At 44.8% G+C, this 14677-nt stretch overlaps 1 protein-coding gene across 7 annotated transcripts in view; it reads right to left on the bottom strand.

The window, feature by feature from the left end:
* Window positions 1-296: 296 nt before the first annotated feature.
* The window catches only part of LOC117962522 (acid-sensing ion channel 1-like), a 62456-nt gene continuing 48075 nt past the window's right edge, over window positions 297-14677 (bottom strand). For 3 of the 7 annotated variants that reach the window (XM_059011561.1, XM_059011560.1, XM_059011557.1), the window contains 9 exons: window positions 10331-10481; window positions 8978-9105; window positions 7475-7625; window positions 7208-7264; window positions 6660-6813; window positions 5994-6085; window positions 5009-5088; window positions 3656-3761; window positions 297-2369 (listed from right to left, as the gene is read on the bottom strand). In XM_059011561.1, coding sequence (XP_058867544.1) covers window positions 2221-2369; window positions 3656-3761; window positions 5009-5088; window positions 5994-6085; window positions 6660-6813; window positions 7208-7264; window positions 7475-7625; window positions 8978-9105; window positions 10331-10481 — 1068 coding nt within the window. In that variant the 3' untranslated portion in view covers window positions 297-2220. Of the gene's footprint in view, window positions 2370-3655; window positions 3762-5008; window positions 5089-5993; window positions 6086-6659; window positions 6814-7207; window positions 7265-7474; window positions 7626-8977; window positions 9106-10330; window positions 10482-11533; window positions 13024-14677 lie in introns of those variants that run through there. The other 4 variants (XM_059011563.1, XM_059011558.1, XM_059011559.1 and 1 more) reach the window with 3 other exon arrangements.

The following is a 14677-nucleotide window of genomic DNA, read 5'->3' on the forward strand; positions in this document are numbered from 1 at the left end:
AAGACTTAAACAAAACAAACCATATAGCCCATGCATGTAATTAAACAGCAGAGCATAGATAGGGAAGTTAACATGGTGCAGTCATACAGGCAGTGACTGATGTGGTTCTGCTTGCACTATCGATGTGATTTACACACAGCAGTGGGGTCAAAGCATGTCATTGTATGGGTTGTGCGTGGAAATCAATAGGGGAAGCAGCTGATTGGTTAATGGTAGGAAAAAGGGTGTCTGAGAATTTCCACTCCGACAAACTGGAAGTAAGGATAGCAAACTAGGAGCTTTTGAATAACCTCAGGTTTATGGTCAGTCCTTTTATTATTTGCAAGAATATGTTGAGACTATCAGGCGATATGTTGAAGGTTTTTTCGATTTGTAAAAAAAAAAAAAAAAAGCTGTCATATAATATAATACAATATACAGTTATAATAATAATGATACTATTAATACTCATAATCATCATCATCATAATAATAATAAGTACATTTGTTTGTTACATTTCCCTCTACATTGGCGGTAAGTTTGTGCTTCAGAAGATGAAGAGGTACAGATATAGACAGACAGACGGAACTCGAAGCTTGAGCCGGGAGCAGCAGAATTGTTTGGTAGGAGAGAGAACCTGCTTTCGAACCCAGGACTCAGACCGAAGGAGATGGTTTTGCCCCTTGCCTCTGGTTCGGCAATCCTGCATCTGTGTACTGCAAGTGTGTGACAGCTGGGCCTGTGTAGGGTTGGCAGCTGATCCCTGTTGATTTCTACAGAGGGTCTCATTCTACTGTTGTTGAATCTGATATTCCTGCAGCTCGCGGCAAGTAAAAGAGGTCTTGGAGTTACCACCCAAGAGAATGCGACCCACACAGACATGCATACTCGTATACACACACACTCCAGCATAGACACACACAACCTTCCCTACTCGACTCAATATCGACAAGCCTTCATGCATATACATACAGAGAGACATATTAAAATGCAAGCTATAGTGAAATTCAAATCTTAACCTAAATAGCTGCCAATTCTGTGTGTGTACTGCAGGACGCCAAAACGTCCTACAGCGGCAAAATGAATGCTGTCTAATTTTACATGTTTATTGTTTAGTTATTCTACCAGTTTTTAAAAACTCAATGAGATAGCTACCTCTTTCAGTTTACTAGAACAGGGGTGCATGCAGACAGCTCCTGCATTCATTCATTCCAGATAAAAAGAGACTTGCTGTGTATGGACTGTAATGCACACACACACAGAATTGCACCAGCACAGACACATACAGTATATACACAGAACCACACGCTAACATTATGGACAGATCCATACTTACACAGCTAATCATGCTCACTGCTATATCAAAGCTATTCCTGAAGAAGGCTGTACAGATAGAATGTGATTTTCAGTGCAGAAGGAAGCTATATGCACACTGGTCCAACAGTCACCCACTTATTCACAAGCACACCCACACACGCACACATACCCACAGAGACACCTGATAGTGCACAGAAAGAAACAGACACTTATACAGAAACACACAATGATATACTGATCCGTGCATGCACACATAGAGACGTACATGCATACACAAACAAGCTCACACACACACACACACACACACACACTCTCACTCGCTGGCCCACACCCATTTCAAATTGGTTCTACCTCTGCTACTGCCCAGCTGTAACCCTGGAGTTACTGGAGAGAAATACAACTGCTGTCTGTGTTGTGTTTTTTTTTTCCATAAGAACTGACACAGATACATGCCTAAAGAAATCCACTGCAAATTCCCAATACCAAAGTCAGGCTGCAGTGCCACAGAAAGGAACATCCTGGTAATGAGGGGAGCATCATTACCTGCTAAGAAACTTGTATACAAGGAATAGAGACCAGCAGCACTTCTAACCAGTTTCATAAGCAAGACAATTGCATTACTACTGCTCCTGGGTCAAGGTGTTTCTAATGAAGCGGCCACAGCCCATCTGAGATTAGAAAAGAAAAAATATAGAAACTGGAGCCGGGGCAAACGCACAAATTGAGTTACACGTTTCCCGGCTTGTGTTCGTTTTTTTTTTTTCTTCCATTCTTTTAAATGTATTTAAAAGTCAGTAGAGTGTTTTGATCAGTCCCTCAAATGTATATATTTTCCTCTATATTCTGTAATAGTCCCTTAAATATTTCCGATCCGGGGGAAAGCCTTTCCCGTGTGCGTCCTCCTTTGTGTTGGATATGTGGTTGTTATGACTTTAGTAGTTTGGAAGGTGCCGCCTCCCTCGACTGCTCTGATTGGCTCAGCACGTGAAGTCTTCGAAGTTGCTCCGCCCAGGGTGATGAGGTGGGATGTTGCCGGGGTACGTGGACGGGGCTTGTAGGCTCTCGCATGGGACCTGTAGGGACACACACACATCGCCGAGTTTGTCAGGGACACAGACTGTGCAATGCAACTCGGTACAATCTCAATACAGTACAGGCTACAGTGCCTTTATTATTTCTACTGAAACAATATGTTATATAAGTGAGACAGTGCAGATATGTCCCGATTTTATGAAACCCCACAGAAATGGCGAGGGTCAGTGAAGTTTGGAGCGGTTTAATGACTTTATTGAATAACATAATATAATATGATCGGATACATTTTCCAGATGTCTGTATCACATCAATATCGGTGTCTACTATAGATTATAAACCATCTAAAATCTTACCATGCTTTTGCCATGGATATACTGTGCATTTACTATTGACTCCTTACACAGCAATGTACAGCGAGTGTACAGCCGTGAAACATCCATAACTTCAAAACACTCAATCAGAAACCTAAAACCTAAAAGGTCAAATTTATAAGAAACTTCAGTCCAGCAGACAAGTGTTTCAGCGAGTTACCCTTGAGAGCTATGTGTGAACAGCATTGTTTTTCAAGTGAGGTAGAGGTGTGAAAAAATATACGGATGGAAAAGGGTGGGGGAAACAAACCACGTTTGTGAATTATACACATTTCTAAACTTAATAAATCTGCTGACATACGGTTTGAGGGCTAGAAGTCTTTCTCGACGTCTTTGTTCTCAGTCTCAATGTTGCACTGCTGAGTGTTGAACAGATATGGACGTGAGTGATCAAAGTGTGGAAACAGGAGGTAGAGCTGTATCATCTAGAGCAGGGGTGTCCAATCACGATCCTGGAGGGCTGTTATTCCACTCCAGGTTTAACAGGTAATATGAGATAATGAACTACTTCAGGGTCTGGATTGAGGTTTAGAACAGGGTTGGAACAAAGACCAGGAGTGGAAGGGACAACTCTGACCACCCCTGATCTAGAGCAGTGGTCCTCAAAGCTGTGCCCGTGTCCAAATCTGTACCCACGAGACCAGAGCGCTGTGCCCGAAACGGCAGCCGACTTTATACTGATATACTGCCAAGGAGTTCCTGCAGTGAAGGAGGATCACCGTGTGCTCACACTCTTCTATTGTGTCGTTTGATAAATCAGAATTTCAATGTGTTTTTATTTTACATGTCTGAGGAAGTACTGTATTTAAGAGAAAGAGCGCGAGAGAGAGAAAAAACGATCATTCCTCTCGGCGTTATGAGGGAAAACACAAATGTGCCAGAGGCTAAAAAAAAAAAAACTTTGAGGAACACTGCTGTGGAGCATCATCACGGGATTCAGGGCTGATAGTTACTGACGTGACGTTTCACATCGTCCAGGCTCAGCACCACTCCCTTGTCATTGTTGTTCCTCTTGTGCTGTTTCTGACACAGGGCCCGGCGCATCTTGTGCTTCACCACCTGGAGAGCAGAGAATAAAGAGAAGGAAATATAGAAAGTGTGTGCCGTGGTTTTGGAATCTGCCTTGCATTCATTAAAATCTAACGACCCAGGTTCTAAATTAATTACTGTGCGCGGCTGAGGAGACGGGGGATTGATTCAGAGAAAGTAAATCTCAGAATTCGGCTGATGCAGGTTGAAACGTGAATTGATTTTTCATACATCGCACTCGTTATGTAAACAGAGAGCTCCATTAGCATTGGTAGAGAGCTGTGGTGTTTTTCACTCGGAAGGAGAGCCGTAAATAAACCACTTGACCACTTCGGGGACTCGCCTGGGTTATTCAGCTCTCATCGTTCGTGGAATAACTACAGCTCTCCACAAACGTTCATGAAATGTCCTCTATTTGTACAGACATTGCCTCAAAATCACTGAGGGACCATTTACTTGTACCTGTGTGGAATCTGTTTTGTTGTTGAATACATCAATGCCCTTTATCTGCTTGGGATAGATTCAGCTTAAATCCACAATCAATTGCACTCCTTGCTTTTGACTTCTAAGCAGCCAGATCTCCAGAGGTGAAAGGCTGGAGTGACTAGTGATTATAGGACCCCCCCCCCCCCCCCCCCCCAGGCTCCTGTTGTAACGTTCATTAAATTACTTGTTGCCGGGAGACAGCACGTCCCAGGTAATTAGCCACCAGATGCCAGGATCTTGCCGCCCAGCTGATTTCAAACTAGGGAAAATAATTGCAGCTTATCGTTCACATCTTTATCATTCTCTCTGTTCATTGAGATCAGACCCAGGGGAACGGGATATCTGGGGGCCAGCATACTTCCTGTGATTAGGCTGCAAGTTAAAGGGCACCTCTTCTGTACCCAGCCCACATGGAGTGCTCTGTTCTGTCCAGCACCCCTGTACTCTAGGGATGTCTCTCTCTGTTCTGGGGAGAAGCACGCCGACCACAGTTATTTTTCATGTGTTATGGGCTGATTATAAATCACATACAGTATGAGAAATCAACCAAACGCCGTTAAGGATTTGTCTAAATCCTAGTCAATATTAACTTCCAGCACAGTTCAAGAAGCCAGACCCAAACTGCACAAGATTACATCTAAGAGACACCCTACACGCGATGTACTAACTTTCTAGTATAGTTTTTCTGTAACACTTTATAGACGGGGAGATGTGTTGTGTAGCGGTTATGGCAAAGGGGACAGTGCCGTAAGACGATGGTGTTGTCTACTGTTGTCTCTCTGGCCTCTTACCTCATACAGATAGTCGAAGAGCTCCAGGATAGTCAGGAGACTAGCTCCGATGAACAGCCCCATCTGCCCCCCGATATCTCCTGCAAAGGGGGTACAAGAGCAAGACAGGAGCCAAGATCAGCTCACAGAGCAATGCCACGCTTACTTCAACCCCCCTCACCCTCACTTCAGGACTGTTTTCACTGTTCATGACTGTGTTGTAGGGATCATTTCTGATTTTTTAATTTATTTTTTGTTCCATCCATCTCTCTCTTCCATGTTGATTTGCACTTATTAGCCGTCGTCGTCCCCTCTCCCCCCTCTAAATCTGTACCGATAATCCCCTTCTTTATTGAGAAGCAGTAGAGTGTGGAAATGGAAAGAGACTCCCTCTGTCTCCCTCTTTCGCTCTCCCTCTATCTTTCTGCCCAAGAAAGAAAGCATGAGGTGGGATCTAATGCCTGCGGACCAACATGATGTAGGAGAAGACGCAGCGCCATGCCTTAAGGCCCGACCACAGGAAGTATTAGAGATGAACTAAGAAAGGGTTCATAATGGGAAACTCAATTTACCAGACATAAATTGTCTTTATATCCCATTTATAAACGTATATAAATATAGGCACAGGAGAGACGTCTTCTGAGACGCTCTCCCGGTGACCTTGAAGGTGTGACCGGCGCGCTCCCAGAATGATGGGTATTTGAGCTCTGCCTTTACTTCTGTAATAACTAGTTGCTACATTATTTTGTAAAAAGATAATTGATTTAATAATTTGTGTGTGTGACTCTTATATTGGAATATTGGAATCAATAATGGACAAAATTTAATTACTGTTTGGACATGAATCGTTATAATGTAATATCATTTTCCTTACAAGTCAGATACGTTTATATCACACACACCCTCTCTCCTTGACTGCCACACTTATCTACATTCCCTTCCCGCCCCCGGCTCTCGCCATCGGAGGTGATCTCTCTCTTGTTCATCGCTCTGCTCCCCAGCTTACCCAGCAGACCTGCTACCTCGTAGGCTTTCTTCTGCTCGATGGTCTCGTAGTTCAGCGCCTCAAAGAAGATATCCAGAACCAGGATGTTCTCCCTGTCAACACATGCAAAACGGGAGAGGGAGAGGCAAGAGGGGAAAGTTAGGGGAAAGAAAAAAGGATGAGAGAGAGGGGGTATGGAGGGAAAAAGAATAAAGAAGTGAGAGAAAGAGAGGATAAGGGAAATAAATTTGATTGTACAGCATTCAATAAGTTTGCCTAATAGATCCTTGGTACAAATAGGATGATAGCAGAGTATGCATAGTGTAGTTGCTTGAAACCCAACTGGAAACGCAACAAAGCGTCGCGTCTGATGTCTTCGTGAGAGGGATGAGGGACTAGCCAGACAGCCAGACTGCCTACTGGTTCCATGGGGACCCTGTCAACACTCCCCCTGTCATCCCTACATTGCTGCGCTAAGCGTGATCTATTCAAGGACAGCTTGTTGTTCAATTTCTCTGAGTAATAGCATCTGCAGGGCACAATAGCATGCTGTTTGACATTAGTGCTAAGTAGCTACTGTAGTGCTCATCTTTAAAAGGCAGGCTGACTGTGCTGGAAAGCTGAGTGTGTTAGACTAGTGCTCATTATTGTTAAGGTGCAGGGTAAGGATTGGAGAGGGGCACTCACGCGATGTACTGCTCGGACTTGTTGTATTTCTTGGCCAGGTACCTAGCGGACGCTTTGCTGGGGATGCGTACGAAGGACAGCTCCTTGTTGTAGCGTGTCATATTGCACGGTGTCTCGCACACGCAATAGTCATTGTCCTTCTCCACCAGGAAATCTGCGGTGAGAAAAACAAAACAGCACACTGTTCACGATGGTGCCCTTTGAAACGTTTCACCCGAAACTATTAAACACTCAGCAGAGCTGAATTTAGAAAGGATAAAAGAAGCTTTTAATACATTCGATGGCAAACGTTTCGACGCCTTCAAAACCCAACGCGTAGCAAAGTTTAATAAAGGATATTGAAAGCACGATCTTATGGTATACCACAGTACAATCTGTGCAAGTGTAGCCAAACGTACAGTAGTGAAAAAGTGGTGAAGCACAGAGAAGGATGGTAAAGCATGGGGAACCATTTGCAGTACATGAATGGAACAAAACAGGCATGCAAATTTAACTTGTACTTTATAAGGGGAAAGAGAGAAGGATGGAGGAATGGAGGCGGGACTTACCAAGGGCAGGATCAGCACATTCCTTATACTGCTCTGGGGTGCAGTATGGGGCATCTCCTGAGATAGAGAGAGTGAGACTGAGCGGAGTAAGGTCAGATCTTCATTACTTTGCATCTGCCGTTCGTAGATCTCTATTTGCCATGCTTACTAACTACTCCAGCAACAGCAATAAACCCGTCCTGACCTACCAGAATGGAAACCTATGTTCTGATCCAATGTTGTTGTTTTTTTTTTGAGCTTTTTGAGGTGAGCTGAGCTGGTGCTTACCTGGCATGTGCACCATGCGGCAGTTGCAGTTCTCCACCAGGTAGCGCGTCTCGCAATCGATGCGGCAGGCGGTGATGCTGTAGGTGTCGAAGAAGTCCGAGTCCATGGGCGTGGACTTGCAGTCTCCCCAGGGAGGGGGAAGGTAGACCAGCTGTGGAAACAATGTCAGTAATGTGAGTTATGTTGCTTCTCACATTGGCAACAAATTACTTCAATTGAAGTCCCTGTTAGTCAATGAAACTGGCTTCAAATGAAAGCCGTTGAAACAGTCGCAACAATGATGTCTCTAAAATATAAATTCCTTCGAAGGAATGGGAACTGGAATTGGAAATGGAATTGAACCGAAAAACAGGAACTGACCCAGACCCTGCTGGCAGTTCTCTGACGGATGGGTTATTTTCTCATATGAACGCCGCGGTTATTTAGCATCAGTAAAAATCTGCTATAGATAAAATTAATTAATAATTCATTCAAGTCAATAAACTGCGCATTCCGCTTCCTGCGGCAATTCAAAAGTGTTTTCTTTTATTGCAGCGATATATATATATATATATATATATATATATATATATATATATATATATATATATATATATATATATATATATATATATATATAAAAGAAAAACAATTCTCTTTCTCTACCAGGCTCTTGGGTGGGGAGGAAAGTGTTCTGGCTTTCCGCTTCATGATTCAAAACACAATCATCCAACCCTTTCATTGCTTATCCAATGCAGAGAGTGCTTTATGTACACAGGGTACAGCTGTGGAGGTCAGATTCCATTGAATTTGATCAGAGTCAGACAGGTAATTGGGTTACATCATGTACTGCCACTGAGTGCAGCGGGAACATCATTTATCTGAGAGGATTTATTCATGCAAAGAAAAAAAATTTAAGTGGCTACATCTCCTTTACAAAAGATCCCTGGGGGGGAGGGGTGGGGGGGGGGGGTCTTGTGTGTCTTTTTAAATCCTCTTAATGTGTCCAAACAGACTCTCTTTACTATATGAATCCTGCCGGAGTGATTCACTGTATAGATCCGCTTCTCCCATTACTAATATACAATAGAAATACAGTAAAACACGGACAGTTAATAGCCTGCCATCCTCCCATCCTCCTTCCCAGTGGTGTAGTCCTGAATCTGAAGGTACCGGATCGCCTCTAAAATACTGATTTTCTTAAACGCTAATTATTATACGAATTCACATTGTATTGGTCTGCTGACCTTCTAGTAACACATGTGCTAGGTAATGCGTGTATCTCTTTTCCACACCCCGGTCATAGTCGCTGCACTGCTGCTGTCGTCTTTGTCAGAATTTTTAGCCTTCTTAAAGAAGTAGTTCGTAATAGAAGAAGTTCTTTCATTTCACCAAGAGGACTACTGACTGAATCAGACAGCTGTGCGGGGGATGTGAGTCATGTGACTTCGCTTGCCTGTTATGAGTTCTGGCTTGACTGCACCACTGCTCCCCGCCCCCCCCACAGCTGTGCCCCTTTCTTACCCGCTGCTCCTGGCACGATACAAAGGTCTGGAAGCCAGGCGCCACTCCGAAGCCCAGCTGGTCGATGAAGGGGGGCTCATCCTGAGTGTGGATCTGCACCTTAATCCCAGCCTCGAATGAGGTCTCATCTAGCAGGGAGAGAACACAACATTTACTGTATAGATACTGGCCACTTCATGGGGGACACAAAGGATAAAATCTCCCGTTGAAGTTACCCCAACCGGAAATAAACAACTGGCGCTTAATTTCTTCTTTTAAGCTGAGGGAACATGAAGCCACTTTTTCAGAAACAGTGGCTTGAAACCTGGTTCCAGGAGACCTAGTTTGAGGCAGCTTTGCTGTATCAAACCCCAAGTGTCCCCTGGTGTGCCGTGCAGTGACCTGAAACCTAGTCTCCTGAAACCAAGTTCCAAGCCACAAAGTGGCTTTGTGTTCCCCCCAGCTTTATACTTAAGGCTTCCCGTAAGTCAGGTATCATAGATTTAATATCATATATTCTGCTGTTTTTTTTAGGATGTTAAATCAGACAGCCCAATCCTTTTGCTCAAAGACGTTTCTCTTTGCGCATTTCACTCCTGAAAGAAAGAGAGAGACACAACACGATATTCACAATGATTACGAAGTGAAGTCTGATTTATGAGGCCACTCCGTAGTATGGCAAGAAGAAAATACCAATTGCGGTTAAGTCTCCTGATCACAGCTCGCTTTTCTTGAATTAGATATTCAAATTCAGTATAGCACTCGTAGCGTGTAATGAAAAATGAGAATTGAATTCTGGATTTCTCTGGATGGCATGCTTAATACTAACACTGTTAATACCAACACTTCCACTGTGTTACATAATTACATATGAGACAGAAGGTCTCACATGTCCACTCTATCATCCCGACGTCTGTGTTTCTTAGGTAGTTTATTCTTTTGTAAACAACTAGAGTGTTTAAATTAGTGCTCAGTATTATTAAGGTGCTGGTAATGACAGCGCTGCAGAGCTGAGAGTGGAGTGTGTAGACTAGTGCTCATTATTATTAAGGTGCTGGTAATGACAGCGCTGCAGAGCTGAGAGTGGAGTGTTTAGACTAGTGCTCATTATTATTAAGGTGCTGGTAATGACAGCACTGCAGAGCTGAGAATGCAGTGTTTAGACTAGTGCTCACTATTGTTATGACGCAGGAAGCTGACTGCGTGGATTGGAGAGGGGCACTCACACTAATAAGTAATCAGTAATATATTCTATAAGAATGCAATCAGTAATATGTAACAGATTTGTTTTTCGAGACAGTAATCGGAAGTATATTCCTTTTTAAAAAAGTAATATTAACATCCGTGGTAGTGTGCAGTGGACAGTGTCCTGACCTGTCTCGCCCCACACAGGCAGGTACTCGTCCTGCTGGATGTCCAGCATCAGCTCCAGCCCGTTGCCTGTCCCTCCTTTCATTGTCACGAGCAGAGGCTTGCCGTCCAGCCCCGAGTTGAAGGTGTAGCACTTCCCATAGCGTGTGAAAATCTGCAAGCAGACGGGAAGACTTCAGTGATAGCAACAGACAGGACCGAGCCTCTCCGTCCTTCAGTCACATTTGCAGTGAGACTGAACTGCAATCTCTCAGCAAAGCATCCCCACACTAAAAGCATATTAAAGTGTAATACAGTGAAAGCGTATTGAAACATTAAACATTGTAAAGCCCAGAGAGGTATGGGAAAGTAATAATAAAGCAGGGTCTATTGAGAGGTTGCCGTGGTTACAGAAGATGTCTGCAGCACTCCAAGCTTTCACCTTGTTCCCCATCCCTGCAGCTTGTGCAACAGCCTAAGCAGTGTCTGTCAGAGTCAGGTACAAGGGGTCACGGTTATAAAATCCTGCGGTTTCGTGCACTGTTTACAAGGTGTAGGGCTAACGGTGGGCAGCCAGGAACAGACACAGTGAGTTGACGTGGGAACAAGGAGCTTACATTCTTCCCGAGGGTCCCACCCTACCAGACAGAGAGAACATGTCACCCTCATAAAAGATTCCCATCATAAAAGCACAGCAAAGTTAAAAAAAAAAAAAAAAAAAAAAACCCTTCACTCTCTTCCTCCAGCTTCATTTAAATACCTCCTGATTCCAATGAAATCACAAGATGCACACGGTGACCTTTCAACTCTGCCTCCCCTCCCTACCTCCCCTTCTCTCTGATATTATCATCAAAAACGGTTTTATGGAAAATTACAAAAGTTGTTAAAAATTGACAACCTGCAAACATTTCGGTTTTCAGAAAATTGTATTCTGTTGGCAATATGAAACGAGGTTCAAGTGACTTGCTACCCCTTTTAAATGTTTTACCGTAGCAAAAGTGTAACAAAGCGCAGTGAAAGCATGGTAAAACTAAGGGGAGCATCGTAAAGACAGAGGCGCGGTAAAGGATAACAATAAAAAAAAAAAAACATGGTCAGCTTTGGTAACTGTACCTTGCAGATTTACCGTGGTAAACTTGTTTTATAAGGGACGTAGCGTCTCAATAACCCTACTGGGTGAGTGTATGGGCGATGGCTGATTGTATGAGGAGATGCCTCGGGACTCACGGTGCTGAAGTTGCGCGGCCCGCAGAGCTCTCCTTGGAAGCGGCAGTAGAGCAGCATCTCCTCCAGCTGGTGCCCCAGCCTGTCCAGGAGCTGCCTCATGGATGGATGGCTGTCCCGGGGCGGGGGGAGGAAGTGGGAGAAATCCAAGAGGCGTGAGAAGGCTGCCCAGCGCTGATCCGCTCCGGAGAAGGATTCCCGAACCCCGGGCAGGACCTGCAGGTTCCTCCCCAGCATCCCGAGCCACCGCCCGGCCAGGAACAGGTCCGGCTTGCCCATGCGGGCCGGCAGGACGCGGTTCTGGTTGCAGATGGTGACGGCGGGGAAGACCAGGCGCTTGCCGTAGACCATGTGGATTTTGCTGTGCACCGGGGATGAGAGGAGGTAGCGCACGCGGTTGGATGACCAGGTGAACAGGAGCGCCAGGGCCGTCAGGAAGGCCAGGAGCCACACCAGCCGGCGTGGGTACGAACCGGTCAGGAAAATGTGGCGCAGTCCGTGGAAGGTGGTGTGCTTCAGGAAGAGACGGGCTGCCTCGAACAGGGACCCCGGCCTGGGCTTGGGCACAGGCTGGGGCTGGGACATCCTGGAACCAGTGAGACCTGTCCCTGAGCTCAGTCAAGTGGCAGAACCATCCTGGTGTGCTTCTTTCACAGTCCCTGACAGAGTGGCTGCATCCGAGCTAAAGAGGTTTTTTTTTTTTTTTTTCTTTTATGAAAATAGAGTCTAGTGGTCAACCAGAGTTTATTTTTTAAAGCGCATCCGAGACTGCGATTCTACTGCAAACTAAATATCCAAATGCATACATGCCCACGCTGCATCCGAGTGAGGGTCGATCCCCTTTCTTTCTTTCTTTCTATCTTTCTTCTTTTCTCCTTTTTTCCTTCTTCTCTCCCCTTCCTGAAATCCACGCGGGAGGTGCAGCTCAAACTCCAGTCATGCTTTTTTTTTTTTTTTTTTTTTTTTTTTTTTAATATAATTCCTTCAATAATTGATCCGTTCAATAACCCGACTACCGCCACCCAGCACAGGAGAAAATGCGATGCAGACGTTTTAAAAAAAGAATTGATTCACATCACTGCTGCTGTTAGATATCAGCAAGCAGTCCTGGAGCTGAACGAGAGCCTTTTGCAGCAAACAGATATTGTTAACACCCAGCACTGACCCACTCTCACATCTCTCCCTCTCCCTCTTTCAATTTCCTCTTCTCTCCTTAGCTATCGGTTTGATCTGTTCCTCTTGCTTCTCTCTCTCTCTATGCCTCTCTCTTTTTCTCGCCCTCTTTTCTCTTTCCCTCTGTCTCCCTTGGTTTCTTTCTCTCTCTCCCTCACCCTCCTTTATCCTTTATTCACTCTTCAGTCTCTGCCTGTCTGGGTCAATCCCTTTCCCTTCTCTTTCCCCCGCCTTGTTCTCTCCACTCTTTTCTGTGTCCATAAATATATATAAATAATATGGTCACGCATTCATTCAAAGTCTCTCCTGTTCTTCTAAACTCTCCCTCGCAAATGCATCTATCTCCCTTGTTCTCTCTCTCTCTCTCTCTCTCTCTCTCTCTCTCTCTCTCTCTCTCTCTCTCTCTCTCTCTCTCTCTCTCTCCCCTCCTCCCTCTTCCATTTTAGCCCAACCCCTGCTGCTAGCTTGATGATGTTGCTCTCTCGGACTCTTAATTAGAAAAGGCAGAAATCCTGAGAAGAAGCAGCTGAAGCCTCATCCTCTGAGGGGAGACGCTGTCCCTGCTAAGCCACACAAATCTGAGGTGCGGAGATCACCCAGATCAATAGGAGCAGTCTCAGCCGCTCATCTCCACTCGACAAACTGCAAGGGGGTCCCGCTTGTTAGTTTTAATGATTGTAAATGGTGTTTACACGAACAGCAGACCTGGAGGTACGACATGAGAAATGTGCTCGTTGTTAAACGACTTCCTGTACCGGGTAACAGCTGGAAGAACATCTAGATTGATCCAGATACGGGGATTAATGGTGCCCCTTATGAGATTGTCTGATATGCTACATGGGACTGTGCAGCGTGTTAGACCTCTGAGTCAGGACCTGTTGCACGCAAATGTTTTTTGAGCAGTTTGTAGGTGGCATGATTGAATCATTGAGTTGAATAAATCAAATGCTTATTTTACAGTTTAAGAACGTGCCTTTTTTTTTTTTTTTAATGAAAGTATTTATTTATTTTTGTTGCTAACTCAGTGTCGTGTTAGGTAAGCACCTTCCTAAAATACCCCCAAACCGTTTGTAAAACCGTACAAGGTATAGAACTACCTATGCATGGTTGAGAGAGAATCGACTGGGGCAATATCCAGCAATTCCTCTCGCTTGTGGCAAACCAAGCAAAAAATAATAATGTAGGTTTTGAAAGGGCTGTAAGCACAGAGCATGAAGCAGATTGCCAGGTGCTGTCCACCGCTGTCTCTGGTAAAGCCTTCTCTGGGCGAGGGATGATAAGAGGCTAATGCAGCTTTTACTCCAGCTCTGAACTTCAGCTGAATTGAGCCAGGGAATGGAAAGAAAAATAAATACATAAAATAAAGGCTTTTCAAAAGATTCACGGAAAGAAAATGCTTTACAGATAAAACAGCTTCTGTGCCACTCGAGTCCCTCTGTACGCCTACACATTGAGGGAGGGAGGGAGGGAGACAGCGGGCCTTCTGCTGTGCTGTAATATTAATAAAGCTTGACACTGCTCAGATTCAAAAACAATTCTAAAATCACACTTCCTGTAATTAAACCTTTGTTTTCATAACTGGGGTACACATGTAATGGGACGCGAACCATCGACACGTTTATGACTTAGCGGTGTCAAGGAGAAGACAGGGAGCCTGCACCTCTTGTTGCTAGAACTACCTTCAGGTAAACAAAGCGGACAGTCCACAAAGCCTGTTCCTGCACACAGATGGCTCAGGCGGAATGCAGGGGTTGTATTTCAGTGTCCTGCCAGCTCCTGAGTGGCCCTGTATTCCAAGTGCTGATTAAACTGCCTGTAAGGTCAATGATTCACCTCTGACAAAGCCATCAGCAGCAGTGTTAAGTGGCCTGGCTGTCACAGTGCAACTGCTGCCAGTCCCTTCTGCCATCTAGCTGTCAAAACCCTCCTTGGCAGACAGGCGCTGTGCCAGTACACCTGCCAGAGATCAAAGGA

Source organism: Acipenser ruthenus, chromosome 42 (assembly GCF_902713425.1).
Source record: "Acipenser ruthenus chromosome 42, fAciRut3.2 maternal haplotype, whole genome shotgun sequence".
Taxonomy (NCBI): domain Eukaryota; kingdom Metazoa; phylum Chordata; class Actinopteri; order Acipenseriformes; family Acipenseridae; genus Acipenser; species Acipenser ruthenus.